This window comes from Dendrobates tinctorius, unplaced genomic scaffold, assembly GCF_039654945.1.
Source record: "Dendrobates tinctorius isolate UK_male_01 unplaced genomic scaffold, ASM3965494v1 ptg000021l, whole genome shotgun sequence".
Taxonomy (NCBI): domain Eukaryota; kingdom Metazoa; phylum Chordata; class Amphibia; order Anura; family Dendrobatidae; genus Dendrobates; species Dendrobates tinctorius.
The window spans coordinates 25,132,561-25,154,042 of record NW_027361689.1 but is presented as its reverse complement, the minus strand read 5'-3'; the positions used below and the strand labels follow the sequence as shown (position 1 = coordinate 25,154,042).

General features: G+C 43.9%; 1 protein-coding gene across 2 annotated transcripts in view; it reads left to right on the top strand.

Moving 5' to 3' along the window:
* Positions 1 to 16,625, top strand: part of NBAS (NBAS subunit of NRZ tethering complex) — an 816,956-nt gene extending 800,331 nt beyond the window's left edge. For both annotated transcript variants that reach the window (XM_073568249.1, XM_073568248.1), the window contains exon 52: positions 13,132 to 16,625. In XM_073568249.1, coding sequence (XP_073424350.1) covers positions 13,132 to 13,407 — 276 coding nt within the window. In that variant the 3' untranslated portion in view covers positions 13,408 to 16,625. The remainder of the gene's footprint in view (positions 1 to 13,131) is intronic.
* Positions 16,626 to 21,482: the final 4,857 nt, after the last annotated feature.

Here is a 21,482-nt window from a genome sequence, read left to right as displayed (position 1 = left end):
AGTGTTAGTGTGCCCCTGCGTGATACAACTGTGTGAATGCAGTGTTAGTGTGCCCCTGCAAGACAGGGCTGTGTGAATGCAGTGTTAGTGTGCCCCTGCATGATACGGCTGTGTGAATGCAGTGTTAGCATTCCCCTGCGTGATACGGCTGTGTGAATGCAGTGTTAGTATTTCCCTGCATGACAGGGCTGTGTGGATGCAGTATTAGTGTGCCCCTGCGTGATATGGCTGTGTGAATGCAGTGTTGGTGTGCCCCTGCATAATACGGCTGTGTGAATGCAGTGTTAGCATTCCCCTGCGTGATACAGCTGTGTGAATGCAGTGTTAGTGTGCCCCTGCGTAATACAGCTGTGTGAATGCAGTGTTAGTGTGCCCCTGCAGAATGCGGCTGTGTGAATGCAGTGTTAGCATTCCCCTGCGTGATACAGCTGTGTGAATGCAGTGTTAGTATTCCCCTGCATGACAGGGCTCTGTGAATGCAGTGTTAGTGTGCCCCTATGTGACAGGGCTGTGTGAATGCAGTGTTAGTGTGCCCCCTGCGGAACAACGCTGTGTGAATGCAATGTTAGTGTGCTCCTGCGTGATATGGCTGTGTGAATGCAGCGTTAGCATTCCCCTGCATGACAGGGCTCTGTGAATGCAGTGTTAGTGTGCCCTTATGTGACAGGGCTCTGTGAATGCAGTGTTAGTGTGCCCCTGCGTGATACGGCTGTGTGAATGCAGTGTTAGTGTGCCCCTACGTGATACATCCGCACACTTGGGCAGCACGCCGCTATCACTCATTTGCTCTTTCCAAGAGTTGCTGTAAATTACACAATTCGGTTTTCAGAAGACACGGCTTGTACAGGTGAAACATTTATTGAAGCTATGCGCGTCCCCTTTCCAGACTGCCCCATCGACTACATTACAAATGCGTGCAGTTTTTCTGCGCCCACAGCTCTCGGTTGCATCCTGTAAAGGGACCTTTTAAATTATTTAAGGGGTTGTCCAGGAATGTAGAAAAAAAAGCAAAAAATTGTTCCAGCTCCCGATATTTTAAAAATGGCTAATTTTATTAAACTGGCTTAAATAGCATGGCACTAAGCTGGTTAATAGTGGTGACTATAAAGGGAAAGTGACGCGTTTCGACCTCAATCGCGGTCTTAATCTGAGCTATTTTCCACTTACAGTAGGTTACTCACGCTCCCCAGGTCCAGCTTTGTGTCTACGCTGTTGTTCTGGTCTTTATTATAGAGGTTATCCAGGATTATATACATTTTTATAGTGATCCCAAGAACTAACAGGCAAGAAGTTGTTAGTTGCCTGTTCTGTACCAACACCGATCTCACAGAGCGGCCACAGACTGCTCCTGCCAGCGATTCTGCTACCTTCGCTGCCATCATGTGAACAGAGCAGCAGCTTCTCTTCCTTCCTGCTCTGTTGATGGGGCGTGACTGCCAACGTCATGCTGATTGACAGCCAGCTCCCTACTGCCTAACTGCTGTCAGTCAGCATGACGTAGGCAGCCACTCCCCGATGACAGAGCAGCCCAGAAGATGAGAGCTGCTCCATTGACGTGGAGCAGATGAATCGCCGGCAGAAGTGGAGTGCTGGATAGAACTGGCAACTACCTCCCTGTTAGATTTTTGGCTCATAGTAAAAAAAAAAAAAATTGTCCTGGATTAACCCCTTTAGCAGACTTCAGCGGTGACGTCGCTACTACAGAACACCTAACCACTTCAGCCAATCACTGGTCTCAGCAGCTCATGCCATTCACATCAACAGAGCTGCTGAACCCAGTGATTGGCTGCAATGGTCAGGTGTCCTGTAGTAGTGATGTCACTGTCCCAGCAAGCCTGTCAATGAAGAACATGGCAGAGGAGGGTTCAGTTTATCATTTTAATTAAATGGATGCTAATGGAGAGGGAAAAGCTATAATCTACAGGGACGTAGCGAAACAAGGGTTGAATTTTTCCACTGCTGCTGTCCTTCCTGCTGGATAATGTGCTCCTTCTCTTTGGTGCTGTCCTTCCTGCTGGGTAATGTGCTCCTCTTTGGTGCTGTCCTTCCTGCTGGGTAATGTGCTCCTCCTCTTTGGTGCTGTCCTTCCTGCTGGGTAATGTGCTCCTCCTCTTTGGTGCTGTCCATCCTGCTGGGTAATGTGCTCCTTCTCTTTGGTGCTGTCCTTCCTGCTGGGTAATGTGCTCCTCCTCTTTGGTGCTGTCCTTCCTGCTGGGTAATGTGCTCCTCCTCTTTGGTGCTGTCCTTCCTGCTGGGTAATGTGCTCCTCCTCTTTGGTGCTGTCCTTCCTGCTGGGTAATGTGCTCCTCCTCTTTGGTGCTGTCCTTCCTGCTGGGTAATGTGCTCCTCCTCTTTGGTGCTGTCCTTCCTGCTGGGTAATGTGCTCCTTCTCTTTGGTGCTGTCCTTCCTGCTGGGTAATGTGCTCCTCCTCTTTGGTGCTGTCCTTCCTGCTGGGTAATGTGCTCCTCCTCTTTGGTGCTGTCCTTCCTGCTGGGTAATGTGCTCCTCCTCTTTGGTGCTGTCCTTCCTGCTGGGTAATGTGCTCCTCCTCTTTGGTGCTGTCCTTCCTGCTGGGTAATGTGCTCCTCCTCTTTGGTGCTGTCCTTCCTGCTGGGTAATGTGCTCCTCCTCTTTGGTGCTGTCCTTCCTGCTGGGTAATGTGCTCCTCCTCTTTGGTGCTGTCCTTCCTGCTGGGTAATGTGCTCCTCCTCTTTGGTGCTGTCCTTCCTGCTGGGTAATGTGCTCCTCCTCTTTGGTGCCTTCCTTCCTGCTGGGTAATGCGCTCCTTCTCTTTGTTGCTGTCCTTCCTGCTGGGTAATGTGCTCCTCCTCTTTGGTGCTGTCCTTCCTGCTGGGTAATGTGCTCCTCCTCTTTGGTGCTGTCCTTCCTGCTGGGTAATGTGCTCCTCCTCTTTGGTGCCTTCCTTCCTGCTGGGTAATGCGCTCCTTCTCTTTGTTGCTGTCCTTCCTGCTGGGTAATGTGCTCCTCTTTGATGCTGTCCTTCCTGCTGGGTAATGCGCTCCTCCTCTTTGGTGCTGTCCTTCCTGCTGGGTAATGCGCTCCTTCTCTTTGGTGCTGTCCTTCCTGCTGGGTAATGCGCTCCTTCTCTTTGGTGCTGTCCTTCCTCCTGGGTAATGTGCTCCTCTTTGATGCTGTCCTTCCTGCTGGGTAATGTGCTCCTCCTCTTTGATGCTGTCCTTCCTGCTGGGTAATGTGCTCCTCCTCTTTGGTGCTGTCCTTCCTGCTGGGTAATGTGCTTCTCTTTGGTGCTGTCCTTCCTGCTTGGTAATGTGCTCCTCCTCTTTGGTGCTGTCCTTCCTGCTGGGTAATGCGCTCCTCCTCTTTGGTGCTGTCATTCCTGCTGGGTAATGCGCTCCTTCTCTTTGATGCTGTCCTTCCTGCTGGGTAATGTGCTCCTCTTTGATGCTGTCCTTCCTGCTGGGTAATGCGCTCCTCCTCTTTGGTGCTGTCCTTCCTGCTGGGTAATGCGCTCCTCCTCTTTGATGCTGTCCTTCCTGCTGGGTAATGCGCTCCTCCTCTTTGATGCTGTCCTTCCTGCTGGGTAATGCGCTCCTTCTCTTTGGTGCTGTCCTTCCTGCTGGGTAATGTGCTCCTCCTCTTTGGTGCTGTCCTTCCTGCTGGGTAATGCGCTCCTCCTCTTTGATGCTGTCCTTCCTGCTGGGTAATGTGCTCCTCCTCTTTGGTGCTGTCCTTCCTGCTGGGTAATGTGCTCCTCCGCTTTGGTGCTGTTACTTCCTGCTGAGAGAGGTGAAGGTAGAGCTGCATCATTCACACTCCTGGCTCACACTGACACATTCTGGTGAAGAAACATTTTCTGTGTGGCTGTGAATATTTTTTTTTGCTGTTAGGCAATTTATCGAAATGTTTCTTTTTTTGCTTCTTGCTTGTAGATGTGTCTGTGTAAGGCTAGTAGCACATATGATTTTATTTTATATCTAGTTTAAGGCTTGGATGAAAGTCCTAAGTCACAGACAGTCATTTCTCCATTTCTGTGTTGCCCTGCATAGATTAAGGAAAAAAATGCCTTGAAAGTAGGTTTTCCAGGTCTTGACTGGGTGGTTAATGCAGCGGCGAGGTTTTGATGTTGCATAGATTTTTCCCTGTCTCGCTCTTTCATTAGCTCCTATTGCTAGAATCTGACAGATCTGTCTGTATTTTTATCTAATAGTGAGTGCTCGCGCTCCGCTTTGTAGATTTTCCCACCCTGACAGCTATTTATTCCTCTAGCTGAATTCATTCTTTGCTCTCTCCCTTTGTTAGAAATCCATTAATAATTAAAAAATTTTACAAATACCGTTGCGGCGCGTGTCGTTTCCAGGTGGAATTCCCCCAGATATTATATGTGTGTGTTGTATATCATTATGTTGTGTGACTTTTGTGTCTTGAACTTTAACATTCACTTCTAAGGCTCCTTAATGGATGTTTGGTCAGTCCGGCGTATCATGTAGGATAGGCTATCGATTACTTTGTGCTTGTTTTAAAGCTACCTTGCCCTACTTTATAGGAGCACTTTGTCAGATTAAGCTACAATCCAATAGTCCAGGGAAAGAAAAAAAAAGAAATCCTGTATTATTTCTCCCTGCAGAATATGGACTGGAGAAGTATATAGGAAGCCAAGTCAGCACTACATATAAGGGGGTTAGAAGAGAGTAGAAAACTTAGGCGCAGGCATGGAAATGCAAATTATTCAAGACATTTTGTACAACTCGACTTACCATTTTTTTCCCTACTTTTATCCTTTTCTGCCAACGGTGATACCCAAACTATATTTCTCACAAATTCTTCAACGGAAACAGATTTTATATACATCACTCCAAGGACCATAATCAGACCTATCTCGCTCGACATAACTAATAATATTACCCGGCACCCCCAAGTAAGGACCTAATATCCATGCCTTGGTGAATTTTCCATTCCTCCCATATTTTACAGAATGCATGCCGGGGTCTCCTCTTTTGATATACTCCTTGATTTTCAGTTTTCTGTGGACAGTGTATATTGACAGAAAGCTGCCAATCAGAGGTGTTGGGCGGGGTTATACACAGCTCAGCATTCTGAGCTCTGCTAGATCTGCAGCAGCAGAAACAGGGATTGTATCGCAACTGCTGCACCCAGTAAACTAAGTGATACATCACTAGAATCAGGGTCTGTTCCTATATCATGCTGCTGTCAGATTACCTAACAAAAACCTGCTGACTGACTCCCTTTAAGGCTACTTTCACATTAGCGTTTTTTAGCGCTGCGCTTTGTGCGCAATAGAAGCACATGCAAAAAAATGCATCATGCGTTTTGTATGCGTTTGTGTTTTTTAGGCGCATGCGTTTTAACCAGTTTCTAGCCATGTTAACTCTTAAAACGCATGCAATTTCAAACGCAGGCGTGCGCATGTCCATGCGCACGCCTGGGTTCCCATAGACTTTAATGTATTATTTTGTCACATTCCGTGCGCATGCGGTTTTTTTATGCCGTTGGACGGACCCAAAAATGCAACAGGTTGCGTCAGGCGCGCCTAGGCGCACACTACAAAAACGCATGCGCACGAAAACGCATAGGAATGTGTGCAAACGCTAGACCAAGCGCCCACCATGTTAAACATAGGGGCGCATGGACGCGCACGATGCGCTGCGCTAAAAAACGCTAATGTAAAGCCAGCCTAATCAGTATGTCACATTTTACATAGGAGTATGTTGGAAAGTGGCTAGTCATACTACTAAAAACCTAAAAGGTACGTCAGGAAAACTCCTTTGAAACAAACGATCTACTTGTCCATCTCCTTCAGTTTCGTAGACAAGGAAAGAACTAGACGCTCACGTGTCACCATTGCTCCATACATCCGGGGGGGATCCAGAGTCCCATCCTTGAGTATCCCATCTCCTGCTTGAACTACAAAAAAAAGACTGATTTCATGATGCACTGTCACTAGATACAATGAAGGAATTCTGCACAAAAATAAATAAAACTCCGCTAAAGCTCTGAAAATTCTGTTGACGTTGCATTATTTCATCCAGCAAATAAGTATTGGGACTACAATGCCGACCGACCTCAAACTCTCCTGACCCAAATATGACTGATGCTGTTAATTCAGGACAGGACACCCTTGGCCTGTGCTGGCATTGCATGGCGGACCATTCTTCGATACAGATGGTGGAATCTCCACCCGTGGTTAGAACCGTATCCTATTTTTATGCCTGTCTACAAGTGAGCGCCCAGACCCATTTATCGTATGTAAAGCTCTGCATATGTATGGCTACAACAAGCCACTATCTCTCCATGTGCACGTTGCACTTGTCATCGTTGACTGGTGTTCCATGTAATTTTTTGAACTTCTGCATTTACTTGTCTCAGGACACTGATGTGGCTGAAAGATGTGAGGAAATTGCCCGTTCCTGCTCTATGCTTACAGATCCATAAAATCCACAATTATTTCTAACTTGTGCTTGTTTTAGATTATAATTCAGAACCCTTGGACGAAGCCTTCAGTCATGTACGGCAAAGGTTTTATCCCGAACTGTTCCATCAGATCAGTTCATCTCGTCTTCTGCCTCAAGTTCACATATATTCTTGTTAACTTTTTACTGCATGAGATTTTGGAAAATATCAGGATATCACTCAACATAAAGGTCTTATATATTTAAGGAGCCAATGGGGAGCTATCGAAAGCTCCTGATCCATGGTGGAACATCTCCATGATTAAGTGATTCTTCTCTTTTTTTTTCAATGAGCTGAAAAACACATCATGAAGCTCGTTGACGCATTGCTGAACTTAGACATGTACTCAAAAATGTTATTAAAAAAATACAGACATGCTGCTTTTTGGTCTCTTTGCTTCCCCAGTAAAAGTAAAATAAAAAGTTTACTCCAAAAGTTTAATATAGTGTCAAACTGGTACCGATAAATACTACAGCGCACCCCACAAAAGAAAAGAACAAGCTTGTTGACGTTTCATTGAGATATTCATGGAATGACGAGGCATTAAAGGAAATCTGTCAGTAGGATCAGCCCTCCTAGGCCATCTATATGGGCTTGCAGGTCATAGGAAACTGAATAAAATGATACCTTGATAGATGACAGATTTAACATGAAATGAACAAAGAATATGGGGTCAAAGTGAGTTACCATACCGTGGTGCAACGGCTAAGAGCAGTAGGGTTGAATGCACGAATTCCAGTCAAAAAGCCTTTCATCTCTGCAAAGAGCCGATACATCCGACTTTAGTTTGCCAAAGAACACAGCCAATGGAGTCAGATTGGTCTAAGGTGTTGTGGTTGCATGAATCCAGTTTCAGTGTGTTTGGTAGTGATGGCAAGCACTATATATACTGCCTAATTTATAAAACGTAATGATGTAAGGTACCAAACACCTACTGTGAAACATGGTGGTGGCAATGTCATGGTTTGGAGCTGTTTTTCTACATCTGCCATTGGCATTCTGCTTAGAATTGATAGAAATATGAATTCTACCCTGTACAAGGATATACTGGAGAATATAATGCTGCCACATGGTAAAACCAAAGTAGACAGGAGCTGGACATTCCCGCAAGACAATGATCCTAAGCACACATCCAATTTAGTCAAAAATTGGTAAGCAAAGAAAAATGTTCACCTGTTGCAATGGCCAAGAAAATCACCTGATTTACACCCTATAGAGCACCTTTGGGTTGAGTTAAAGCGAGAAGTTGGGTCCCGTACCCATAGCAATAACGATGAATTGTTTGCAGATTTTCAAGTGGAATGGAGCAAGATTCCTCAGGATGATTTGAATACCCTAAGGGCTTCAATGCCCTGTCGGTGTGGTGCAGTAATTAAAGGAAGACATTGTTATTATTATAGCGCCATTTATTCCATGATGCTTTACATGTGAAAAGGGGTTTACATAAAAAGTAATACAGTAATCTTACACATTAAAAGTCACGACTGGTACAGGAGGAGAGAGGACCCTGCCCGCAAGGGCTCACAATCTCCAAGGGATGGGTGAGAATACAGTAGGTGAGGGTAGAGCTGGTTGTGCAGCGGTTTGGTGGATCGGGGGTTACTGCAGGTTGTAGGCTTGTCGGAAGAGGTGGGTCTTCAGGTTGTTTTTGAAGGTTTCCAGGTTTAAGTGAGAATTTGATATGTTGTGGTAGAGAGTTCCAGAGTAGGGGGGATGCACCGGAGAAATATTGTATGCGATTGTGGGAAGAGGAGATAAGAGGGAAGTAGAGAAGGATATTTTGTGAGGATCGGAGGTTGTGTGCAGGTAAGTTCCCAGGAGACGAGGTCACAGATGTATGGAGGACACAGGTTGCTAATGGCTTTGTATGCAATGGTTAGGGTTTTGTATTGGTGTCTCTATGTAATGGGGAGCCAGTGAAGGAATTGACAGAGGGGAGAGACCAGGAAATAGCGGGTATAGGTATATTAGTCGGGCATCAGAGTTTAAAATAGATTGGAGAGGTGTGAGAGTGTTAAAAGTGAGGCCACAAAACAGCAGGTTGCAGTAGTCAAGGCCGGAGATGAGTTCATGGACTAGGGTTTTTGCAGATTCTTTGTTGAGGAATGTAAGGATCCTGGAAATATTTTTGAGTTGAAGTCAGCAGAAAGTGGAAAGGGCTTGTATGTGTGGTATGCTACAAACTGCTAAGTTATGGAATTACTCTCTGTTGTGAGCAGTAAATATTATATGCAAAACTTTAGGCACTCCGTTTTCTTTAATTAAATGACCATACCTATATTTTAAAGCATTTTGGTTAAAATTAAGATCTTGCATGATGACAGCTCCATGCACTTTAAATTCTTCACCAGGGAAATGGCATCTCAACAACCAGACAGAAGTAATCACATTTTTAAAAAGAATGCAAAAGTTTTGGTGACCACTGTATATTGTGACAACGTCACTGGCAAAGTACTAGAGGGGAAGATGTGTAGCAATGGAGTTGTTAGCTTCAGTATTAGGGTGTGTGCACACGCTGTGGATTGTCCTGCGGATTTTCCCGCGCGGGTTTGTCAAAAACCGCAGGTCAAAAGACCTGCAATTTATCTGCAGTTTTTCTGCGGATTAGCCTGCGGTTTTCCCCTGCGGTTTGACACCTGCCATGGAGCAGGTGCCAAAGTGCAGCGGAATCCGCACAAAGAATTGGCATGCTGCGGTTTTGAAACCGCAGCAAATCCGCGCGGAAAAATCCGCACTGTCTGCACTGTGGTTTTCATTTTTCATTGATTTTAATGGTACTGTACACCGCAGCAGAATCCACAGCATATGCACACACCCTTATAAAGCTAGGAAAAATCATCTAGCACACTAAATGATGAGAGGGGTTAATCGGCCATGTCTAAAGGATAAATACCCAAGCTTTCTAGAGCATTTGAGTGCGGGTGGGTCTTGAGGTGCACACTCTGGAGCTGGAAAGCTGGACTTATGGAGATTGCAGGTCTCCTGGATTGAATGTTTTTGCTAAAGGACATGGAAGCTGAAATCTAGTCAGGTGGCCTAACCAGCTCTATTGTATGAACTTGTTTCTTTATTCTTTGTTTTATGGGGGCGGTGCTAAAAATGGTGAACGGAACTTGGCCATATCTTTTTTTTTTTTTTTTTCCAAGTTTTGTTTTGTCTAATTTCTATTTATTTTATTTTTGTTTTTTTTATATATTTCTTCAGATATTTCACACACTGTACCCCCCTATGAGATCTTAAAAGAACGTTGGAGACATTTTAACCCCTTGAATGACCGCCGATACGCCTTTTAATGGTGACAATTAAGGGTACTTATGCCTCAGCGCTCTGCTTTTTAACGGCTCTGAGAAATAAGTGTATAGTGCCCCCAAGTGTCGGAATTTCTCTGGGGTCTTGGCTTTCGGGAGTAGCTGAGACTCCAGAGAATATGATTCAGGTCGGTTTTTACCGACCCCAGTGTTGCGATCGCCGTTATTAGCGGTATAACAGCAACTGATTTTAAGTGTACAAAAAGGAAAAGTTTGAAAATTGCAAAATTTTCGCCAAATTTCCATTTTTTTTCATAAACGCAAGTTATATCAAAGAAATTTTATCACTAACATGAAATACAATACGTCATAAAAAAAACAGTCTCAGGATCAGTGGGATACCTTGAAGCATTCCAGAGCTATAACCTCCTAAAGTGACAGTGGTCAGAATTGTAAAAATTGGTTTGGTCATTTAGTATCAAATTGGCTCTATCACTAAGGGCTTAACATATTAATACATTGTTTTTATTGCTGATTTCCTCTGTAACTGGGACTGGTTTATCAACCCCAGTTACAGTGGAAATTCAGCTTCTTGGCTACATAGCAGAGCTGAATGGGTCTCCTAGGACCCAGAATCTCCAGTTCCCTTTCCATACCCAGCGATCACATGATTACTGGGTCTGGAGGAGGAAACGCTGTCATTGCTTCCTAATCATTATACCCTTGTGCTGGTTCAGCTTGCATATACTGCAGTAAAAAAGGTAATCATGGAAATATACAATCTCTGCTTTCTCTATTGAAAGTTTGGCTGTGTCTGTTTGACAGCTGCCCCTTGCACCCACAGCTTCACAATTTTGTTCAAGCTGCTTATTCTGCACTGACATTTTAAAATGTCACTGCAGAGTAAAGTGTGGGCCGCCTGGGCATTTTAGTCTATAGACAGTCCAGAAGTAGTTAACAATGGCTACATCTGTTCATTTGTGTATATAGAGGTTAGCATTTTTTCTGATTTGCTATTGTCTCGGGTGTTCGATACATTATTGGGGAGCTATATTGATCTAAATTGTACTGTGGGTGTTTTCATTGTCATCGGGGACCTGACAGGTTCCCTTTATTGGAAGGAAAGAAAAAGACCATGATATATCTATTGGAAATGTAAACCATATTCAAATTATCCAAATTATCTGAAAATGTGAAAAAAATATATCATTTTCGACAACTATGTTGGTTTTGCATTTACTAACCATAAAAAGTGTAAACTTTAATATTAAATCTAAGAAATCCTTTGCAGTTATGTCATAAATATCCATTGACGTTCCAGGTTTACGAATGATATAAAACTCGGCTAATAATAAGTATCCTTGAGCTTTCCTCTTAAATTACTGCGCCCGGAGGAGTTGTTATACCCGTGGAATGCCTTTTTCATTCTCAACCTACGCGTTTCGAGTCCTGATTTTGATGGAAGCTTTCCACAGGAATAAAAAAAAAAGTTTTAAAATGTCTTTCATTAAATTTACCCTAAATGGGGAAAAAAAAAGAAGTTAAGAACAGATAAAGAAAATGATGAGCACTTTTGTCAACTTGTCAGTTTGTTATTTTGTTTTTTTGGGAAAATTTGCATGCTATTAAAATCTCACTTCTGAAACATTTGCAAACAAAGTGCATTAAAAATCTAATATCAGCAACCCTTAGGAGTCTGTGGAGGAATTAATCCGTTTCTGGAAATAAACGGTAATTACCAGGCTTATTTATTTCCTTGCTATATCCTGTGAGAGAGAAGGAGGCAAATGACAAAGGCTTTGAAAGCACCTTGGGGTGCAATTCCTATATGTTAAGCCACCAAACAGTCATTTTCCTAATGTTTTCTCCTTTCAACCTCGAATGATAAAGTAGGGCAACGAGCAAGTTGTGCACATTAGGAAAAAACACAACGCCTGAAGAATTCACTCTAAATAGACGACTCCGCTGAATAGTAACTCCAGGGCCTTGGCCTAAGTTCAAATACGGAGATTACTTTTAATAGATACAGGTAGTCCCCGCTATAACACATGGATTAAAATTCTACGGAATAGGCTACTTAAGCACTTCGGTGATTAGGCGACCAGCTATCTCTTGTACCCTAAGCAGAACAATGATGGTGATGTTGGCTCTTGACTCATACAAGGCAGCACAGCTCGGTGGTTCAGTGGTTAAAACCTATGTTCTATATGGTAGCACAGTGGTAAGTACTTGTGTCTTACGTGCTATCATAGTAGCCCAGCACAGTGGTTCAGTGGTTAACATGTGCATCTTATATGGTAGCACAGCACTGTGGCTCAGTGGTTAACACTCGTGTCTTAAGTGGTAGCACCATGGCTCAATGGTAAGTACTTTTCTCCTATATGACACAAAGCACAGTGTTTTAGTAGGTAATACTTTTCTTATATAGTAGCACAGCGGCTCAGTGGTTAGCACTTGTCTTACATAATAGCATACCAGCTAAATGGTGAGCACTTGTGTCATTTATAGCAGCTCATGTCTTATGTGGCACAGTGCCTCAGTAGTTACCATTAGTGTATTATGGCAGCAAAACGCAGTGTCTCAGTGGTCACAATGACCAGAGGAGAGGAGTGTGTTGAGTGTGAATCCTTTTACCTGAACTCTAATGGAATTATACCACAGGGAATAAAGGGTGTTTTACACAGTGATATCGCTAAAGCATCACCGATTTGGTGACGCAGCAGCGATATCGCTATGTGTGATACCTCCGACCGGCTCCCCCGCCGTCTGTCGCTGATCGCGCAGCTCCATTTCTCGTCGGGCCCTTCCTGCTGGCACCGACGAGCGACATGTGGACGCAGGCGGGAGGATGTCAGGATCGTCGCGTCTGAAAGGTAAGTAACGACCGCTGTATCGCTGCTGCATCGCTGTGAGATCTTCCTGTGTGGCAGCTCACTAGCGACCGTTTAGCGATGCACCAGCGATCCTGACCGCGTCATATCGTGGTCGAGATCGCTGGTGCATCGCTAAATGTAAAGGGGCCTTTAGACTGGATATATGACAAGTTTGGTGTTATCAAGAGGGAAAATGCAAAAAATCACAGATCATGTGTGTAATATTTAATTTTTCTTTCTGGTTGAATGTGGGACCCGAGGCAAGTGATCCGAGCCTGACGTGGTGTCTAACACTAGTGGAAACTTTCTAAGCCCGTCCCCGTGGAGCAGTTGGCATGTACTCCTTGTTTTTTGAGTGATTTGGTTATTTTTACCTTGTTTTTGGCCTTCTCCATTACATTTTAGCAGTGGGATGATCTGACTCACGCGAGGAGCTGAGATTTGTTGCAATAAATAGCTGACTTTTCTTTCTCCGCTTTGTCGTGTAGATTGCGGTACATAAAGAAGAAAACATGCAATCTTCCATTTTCTCACATGGCTTTATTTTTACTTTTTATAGGTCACTGCCTCAAATTGTGACTCCGAAATGCTTTCTCTGCTTCTGGATGCCAAGTTGCTGGTGAAGTGCATCGGCACCATCTACTACCCGCAGCTGATTAACCATTTACTCGCGGCTTCTGAGGATGCCAGGTGGAATGTTGAAGAAATTGTAAAGGAGCTTCATGATTCTGGATACAAAGCCGAAGCAGGTTCTCTACTGATGTCTTACAGGGGAACACACCCTGCTCTCCGAACCTTTACCTCTGCCTTTTCTAGTCTTAAACGGTGGCTGTAGAGAAATCAGTAGACTGACATGCTTAGTGACCTCAGGGTAGGAATCCCGAATCCCAGACTGATCATTGTCCTAAATTTATGACCCACTGTGTTTTGTCCATCTACTTTGCCTCCCTTTGTTGGACTCCAAACACACAACCACAGTTTCGAAACTGTCATCCCTTAAAGTATGTCTTTTGGGCTTCATCATTTTTTATGCCATGTTTCGGTCATGTGCCACCCAGCAAAACCCCCCATGTTGTACCACAAATGCTGAAACATATTACAAAGATATGTTTTACCTGTAATAACTGTACAGTCAATAACTATCAAAACTCCAGTAGAGTAAAATGTGGTGTTTTTGTCACAATAATTGGCTGCATGAATAACCCAGCTGTACAGTATAGTAAATTATTCGAGTTTTAAAGGGAACTTATCAGCAGATCCATGTAGCCTGAACGATGGACTGCATAAATCAGAGCCTGGCTGTGCGATTGCAGGCAGTTGGTTTACTCTGAAACACACTTTGAAGAGCCGTCTGGGGACTATGTATCTCGGATGACCAGTCCTAGGCAAATCCCCGACAAGCTTCTCCCCACCACGCTCTAGTCCAGATCTCCTATGTTTGTAAATAGAGTGACCTGTCAATCAAAGGGATCAAGGCTTGGAGAAAACAAGCCTGGACTAGTCAGCGAGAATTCTCCAGATATATTTACTTTGAAATGCCGCTCCTGCATAATTGGCTGCAATTGTGCGGCCTGTCTCTGATTCTATCTGCGGTTTGAGCAGCATGAATCTGATGAATGTTTCCCTTTAAGCTCATTCATTAGCAATAAATGTTTTCTTTATATAAAAAAAAGATATTTATGAAAAAGGGAAGCATAACTGGAATTTGTGTTTGGACACTTATACACGTCTGTGCTGTCTTATTGTCAGATCTCATATCTGTGGGATAAAGAGGAGACACTGAGATCAGAGATACATCATTTACTATGATTTCATTCAGTATTTTCTTGTAAATTGTGTCAGGATTCGTAGAGAAATCTTGTGAGTACAGCTTTCCCCACCCACTCATAAAGAGAGCCTGTGAGTCCTGTTTCCACGCTCATCCATAGAGAAAGCTTGTCTGTCCTGCTTTCTCACCCATTAATAAAGTTTGTGAAGTCCTGCTTCCCCATCTACTCACTGTGAAAGCCTGTGCGCACAGTTTCCTGCCCAGTCATAGAGAAAGCTTGTGTCCTGCTTCCCTGCCCAGTTCTAAAGAAAGTCTGAGTACTGCTTCCATGACCACTGATAGAGGAAACCCGAGTCCTGCTTTCACGCCCACTCTTAAAGTTTGTGAGTCCTGCTTCCCCGCCCATTAATAGAGAAAGCCTGAGTCCTGCTTCACTGCCCACATGTAGAGAAAGCATGTGATATCAGTTTACCCCGCCCACTCATAGAGAGAGCCTGTGAGTCCTGCTTGCCTGCCCACTCATAGAGAGAGCCTGTGAGTCCTGCATCCCCGCCCACTCATAGAGAGAGCCTGTGAGTCCTGCATCCCCGCCCACTCATAGAGAGAGCCTGTGAGTCCTGCATCCCCGCCCACTCATAGAGAAAGCCTGTGAGTCCTGCATCCCTGCCCACTCATAGCAAAAGCCTGTGAGTCCTGCTTGCCCGCCCACTCATTGAGAGAGCCTGTGAGTCTTGCTACCCCCTGCCAGCATGCCATGAGTTACAGCTTTGTGTGTGTAAACAGGACTCATTTGCTTTCTGTGTGAATACTTACAAAATGAAAATTCTGAATCCGAGAATATAAAACATTATATCCCTGAGCTCAGAGTCTCCTGTCCTATACTGTTCTCATAGTCAAACTGACAGAAAATAGAAGACCTGGTATCTCAAAACTCCACATTATTGTTGGTTGCAAAATAAAAGCTTCTGATAAGTAATGCATCGGTATCTTATTATAGTGTATTGTTTCTAATACTCCAAGTAACATTGTGGCTCATTGCTTTTGCTCTATACTTCCTGAAAGGGCTGTTTGAACAATAGTCTTAATTTAAATGGCGCCTATCAATAGAACTGGGACCTCCTAACCTCCAAATGTCATTACAAAGCTGGGGTTAGTGCGCCAAACACGCCTATGTCAAAATCAGATGCCTTACAAAGATCCATGTATTCACTGTGCTCAGATGGAGCAGAGGACAGTACACCTTTCCTACCTATGCTGTGAAGCAAGGTGTACTGTCACTTCTTATGCAGTCTGTGTATGCCCGCTGTGATACACTCACCTCTTGGAGCCTTCTTGATAATGGATTTATCCTTTTATAATCTAATATCATGGGGATAAATTCATCCTATAAAGTGGCCCTAAGCCTAATGACAGCCTCCATTTACGCTTGGGCGTAACTCTGTTACCCCAGAAGCAACACCTCCTCATGGATTCTGCCTGGTATTGCCGCATATCCTCATTTGAGTGACTAGGGGGACCCCATTTAATGCTTAACTACTGTTTTAGTCTTGAACTATTTCCACTTTTATCCAAGTGTATTTTTCCACCTAGACATTGGTGAAATATTACAAGGATTTCCAAAAATGTCCCATCATAGTGACAGCTGCTAATACAAAGTGGTCATGGCCCTACAAAAGTGCATCCCTTGCTCTGCCTTCTTTGAAGGCCAAACAGTCCAGGAGTGGACCATGCATCGTTCCAGAAAAACATAGGGGAAGCCACCAAGAGATGGAGTGTCCCAGGATTTACTAGTGCTGATGACACTTTGTTCTAGCAGTAGGTGGTAGTGGTGTGGGAATACTGAAGTCGCCCCAATTGGACATTGGTGGCGTATCGTATGGATATGCCACTAATGGATAAGGGGATTGTAGGGAGAAGGCACTGTGTTAGAAATGCCCACAGACATCTGACTCCACCACAAGTCATACAAGAATCTGACCATCAATAGCTAGAGAGAACGTATTAATATTCCCATGTCGTCTGCTTTCAGTAGAGTTTGAAGACTTCTAATGCAATGAAGAAACCATTTTATTTGATGTTTGTTTAAGCTGTTATTACATCTGATTATGAGGATTTCTAACGACATTCGATGCCCTGACTGCGTCTCTACAGTACTGCAGAGTATAACTATGTCATATCACTTTGCATATTTATGGCTGTAAACATCTTGCTGGCTTTTTACAGAGAGATGACAAACCAAATGGATATTTTATGCTGTACCAATAAAATTTAACAGTACAATAAAAGTTCAGGGTTTTTCATTTTTTGTTATGTTTTGTGTCTTTTACATTAAAATTGATAAAGCAAATATGGTAATAAATTAATTAGGTGGCTTCATGGGGAAGTGTGATGGATGGAAACTCTACATACGTATTCGTTTTGGAGGGCTCTAGGTCCTAAAGAATAATTGGACACTATGCAAAGACAGAAGAAGGTCCTAGAGTTCTGTATTATGAACGTTTAGACACGCCATACACTTCCTCCATAAGTGGTGCTTCCAGGGATGGAATAAGGAAGGTTTGCAGATCATGGCTTTGGATTGTCTATGCATCAGAAAGCGAACACGCCTGTATAGATGAAGGCTTGTACAAAATGGGCCCATATCAGGTGTAGTGCAGCGGTAGCACACTTATGCAGTGTTGAGGCAGTTACCCAGCAAAGTTCAAAGCAAAACGTCTCTTTAATGTTCAACTCGGCAAAACACAGCACATGATATCCTCTGGATCGCAGCCGGGAAACATATCTTCTGGATTACAGTCACTAAACATGCCAGTACACCTCTGACCGGTTGCACTTGGCGACTGCACCACCGTGATAATGTTCTACTCACAGCATTACAGTGCACAATATCCTCCGGATTGCAGCCGGGAATCATATTCTCCAATCACTAAACACGCCAGTCTTCCCTCGGGCACAGGACAGTAAACCTCCGGTCACAAGACAGTCCAACTCCGAGACTTGTTGCCATGGGCGACTGCACCGCTCTGTCTGATATGGGTGCCAGGCCCCTGAGCTGCCTTGGCTGCTCTTGATCTGCTCTGGATCTGCTCGTCCATGTTGCCTCACACAGATGGAGCTATGCAGAGCCAACTGCTCTGCCTTTTAGCACTCACCAGACTGATAATCAACCTGACACACCCAAACCCTATACTGCAGGGTTTTTAACTAGCATCCTATGGCCTTCCACCACATGGAAAACTTGGGCTGGGAATGAAATGGACTGCAACACTACCATCCGCAGTCTCTCAAAACACCAAAAACAGAGCAGGTTTTCCCTAAGTCTGCCTTGGACAACCAGCATGTCCAAGACCTATACTCACTTTAGTCTGCATTGGAACCACAGCTATGCCTGTGACTGCATTTCCCTTTCATGGCCTCAATACCCCTCCATGCACATCCTGGGAGGAACATACAGTGACCCTCACATGTAACACCAGTCACTGCCTCACACAGGCTGTAAGGGCCATGTTAAGGATCCATATGACACAGGTCTGAAATGCAGCAAAACATTGTCAGGAATCTATACCACCGCTGCAACCAATTGTCAGGAAAATCATACAAATGACTGATGGACTGCTATTGGTCATCCCATGGGTTGAATTCTCCGTGGATGTTTGCTATTCAAGAGTGGAACCGGATGTTTGTATACTATATGTTCATGGTACAAGAGCCCAATATATACACTCACTTCAGTGTGGTGACCACTAAGCTCAACAAATACCAAAGAAATCTATCTGCCATCACCAATCGTTTATTACAGACTCCTTAGACGCCAGTTACCAGTTACGTTGAGCCTCATCAGACTTCAGGGGTACGGTTTATAGAGCAAGAGGAAATAAGCTATATAATTTTATATATTTAATCCAACAATTAGACTGTGCTTATAAAAATATACAAGAGATGTTACTAAGGAGACCAGACAATAGAGCATATATATAGAGTCACATAAAAAAGTAACCGCGTTAAAGAAAAGAAAGTTACTAGACCTGTTGTCATAGGAATGGCACAGGTCTTGTGTAGGGGAGCACTCCATTTAGAAAATGGTGCAGTCCTTACAGCATGCTGTATCTCCCAGAGCTGAACATGGGTTCTAAGCCAGAACCTGGTTTTATCAGGTACCAGCCATTCCCACCTACATTCCCTGTTGACATCAGATGGAGCCAGTAAATACGATGCAAGCTCAGGTAGCAAAAAATTATGACATCCCTGAGCTTAAGGATATCTCCCCCCCCCCCCCCCCGGATGTCTCAGCCAGAAGATATTAAAGCCATGTTTCCCATAACAATTTTAGCTTTCTATACATATGAGACATGGCATACACAACGTTATCCTCCTGCCCGATATTAATTTTGACCTAATGCTCAGGCCGCACAGCAGTGCAAGTGATTGCATGGTGTTTGGCTTTGTGCAACAAAGCTGAAAATGTCTCCCATATCTATAGAACCTACACCTGTCACTAAATTCCTAATATTCATATCTGGTAACTTGGCCCCACAATGTCTGGGACTTTGGCCATGTTGCTTTGAAGCCAGTAAGTGCCTAATTACCACATCATGCTGTTGTTTCCTATTCTTACTGACTGCATCACAGACCCTCTGCTCAGTGTGAGGGTGGAGGCGTCTTTGAACAAATGGAAGAAAGATTGTCATTACATAGTGTATGCGTGCTCCTATGCTTGATATAAGGGTGACAAATATCCCAAAACTTTTTTTTTTACAGATGTGTCAACCCTTACCTTTTCTTAAATTTGGTTAAGGACTCCAAATTTCTCCCTACACAAATTTTAATAGAATATCTTAACATGCTGCAAAAACTTTTGACACAATCTGTACATGCAGTTTTTAGAAGATAAATAGAAGGATTTGCCTTAATGCGGCCTAAAGGTCAATAGTAAGGTCTGTTCTGAAGTTGGATAATGTTTGGTTCACAGTCATTGGGACAAGGGTACCGATACACTAAGCGAAGCACCAGCGATCCCGACAACGATACGACCTGGTAAGGATCGCTGGTGCGTCGCTACACGATCGCTGGTGAGCTGTCAAACAGGCAGATCTACTCAACGACGCAGCGACGATCCGGCGATCCATATAACAACCTCGGCGGTCGTTGGTACCTTGTCACAGCAGCTATTCTGATGACTCACACCTGCGTCCATGAGTTCTGCGTCGCCAACTAGGTCGCTCATCGGCGTCAAACACAGTGATGCATGCTGGCCAGCGGGACACCAGCGACCAGACAATGGCCTGGGACATTCGAGCATGATCAGCGATATCCAGCGGGGGGGGGGCGGTCGCCGCTATGTGTCACACAGCGAGATCACTGTCGAGTCACAAAATCGGTGATCGCTAACGATCTCGTATGTGAGACGGGGCCTTAAGAAAAAATCGAGCCTTCGAATAAGGGGCAAGTATGTGCTATAGTCACCCAAGTATCGATGACAGCAGAGTGAGCACAGTTAGCTGATGCTCCCATCTATTTCTCAGGAGTGTATTAGTACAGGCTCTTTATGCTCTCAGCCGAGATCGAGGATTTTCAACAAACAGTATGTTTTATAGAGGTGGGACTACTAAATAATCTAATTTGATGGCCTGTCTCATTGGGATTCTTGGTTGGTCTAATACATTTTGGTGTTTTTCTGCTTTACAGAATAGCACAAGGTCTGTTTTTTTCCTAGTTCTGTTTTTTAAAAATAGAACTGATTTATTTTCTTGACAGTTTGGCAATGGAATAGCTCGAAGTGATGGGACAGTAAAGTTTCTTTTTTTGCAGGATTTATGTCTTTTCATTCTTTGTTCTTTCATTCTGGCTCCTGTTTTATAAAGCCTTCAAACTGTTTGCCTTGTAGGAGTGTTGACAAAAATGTGGTGTGCTCCTGAGATATAGTAGTAAAAGTTTGAGACACATCATTAGTGCTCTACTAATATATCTGTGCACAACTTCCTTAAAGTCCAGGCTGGAGAGGGTCTTCAGAAAGAGGTTATGAGTAAGAAGCAGTACAATTTGAAATGCGTCTAGTGGGAGCTTCTCCTATGAGGTTTGTAGTTCTGCTCTTTGGGCTTTTTTAACATCTGATTTTCTACTAATGATTTTATAGAAGAAGAAAAAGTGTTTTTACCTCTGGTGTGCTGGATCTGTCTCGCTTTGAATAGTTTTGAAAAATGTTGGATCTCCAAGTGCATTTCCGACCAAATATAAAACACAAGTTTGCGATTTGCCTGGTGGAGATGCTTGACACAGTATATCAAAGTAGGTTTCCAAATTCCAACAGAAATTGTAAGTTGGTATAACGATATCATTAGGATTTTTGTAGCTCTTCTAACAGAGCTCTCAAAACACTTGTAAGGGAGAACTGGGAGCGCTATTTTCCATATTATATGTTCTCATCCATCCATTATCCCCTAAAATGGTTGATCCTACATACAGTGGGTACGGAAAGTATTCTGACTCCTTTAAATTTTTCACCTTTTTTAGATTCCAGCCATTTGGTAAATTCAGAAAAGTTCATTTTTTTCTCATTAATGTATACCCTGCACCCCATCTTGACTGAAAAAACAAAAATGTGGAAATGTTTGCGAATTTATTAAAGAAAAACTGAAATATCACATGGTCATAAGTATTCAGACCCTTTGCTCAGACACTTATATTTAAGTCACATGCTGTCCATTTCCTTGTGATCCTCCTAGAGATAGTTCTCCCTCATTGGAGTCCAGCTGTGTTTAAACTGATAGGACTTGATTTGTAAAGGCACACACCTGTCTATATATGTCACGGACGTGGTTTGTGGAATCACTGTGCCACCGACCGTGGAGAGCCTGGGGGGGCGTAACTAAGCGAACACCGGACTGTTCACTAGATCCTCTGATCATGAGGTTAGACTTGGCTCCCGATGAATGCCAGGTGCCACTACAGGACAGACCAACGGTTGCGCAGCAGCTGGACCCAGAAGGACAGACTAGATGGAGCAGCAGGCAGAGCTTGTATCAGAGTGCTATAGGTAGAGTTTGAATCAGAGTGCAGCAGACAAGAGTTTGTGTCAGAGTGCAGCAATCAGGATTTGCACTAGAGTGCAGCAGGGACAGGTATGCGACTTTACACAACATAGA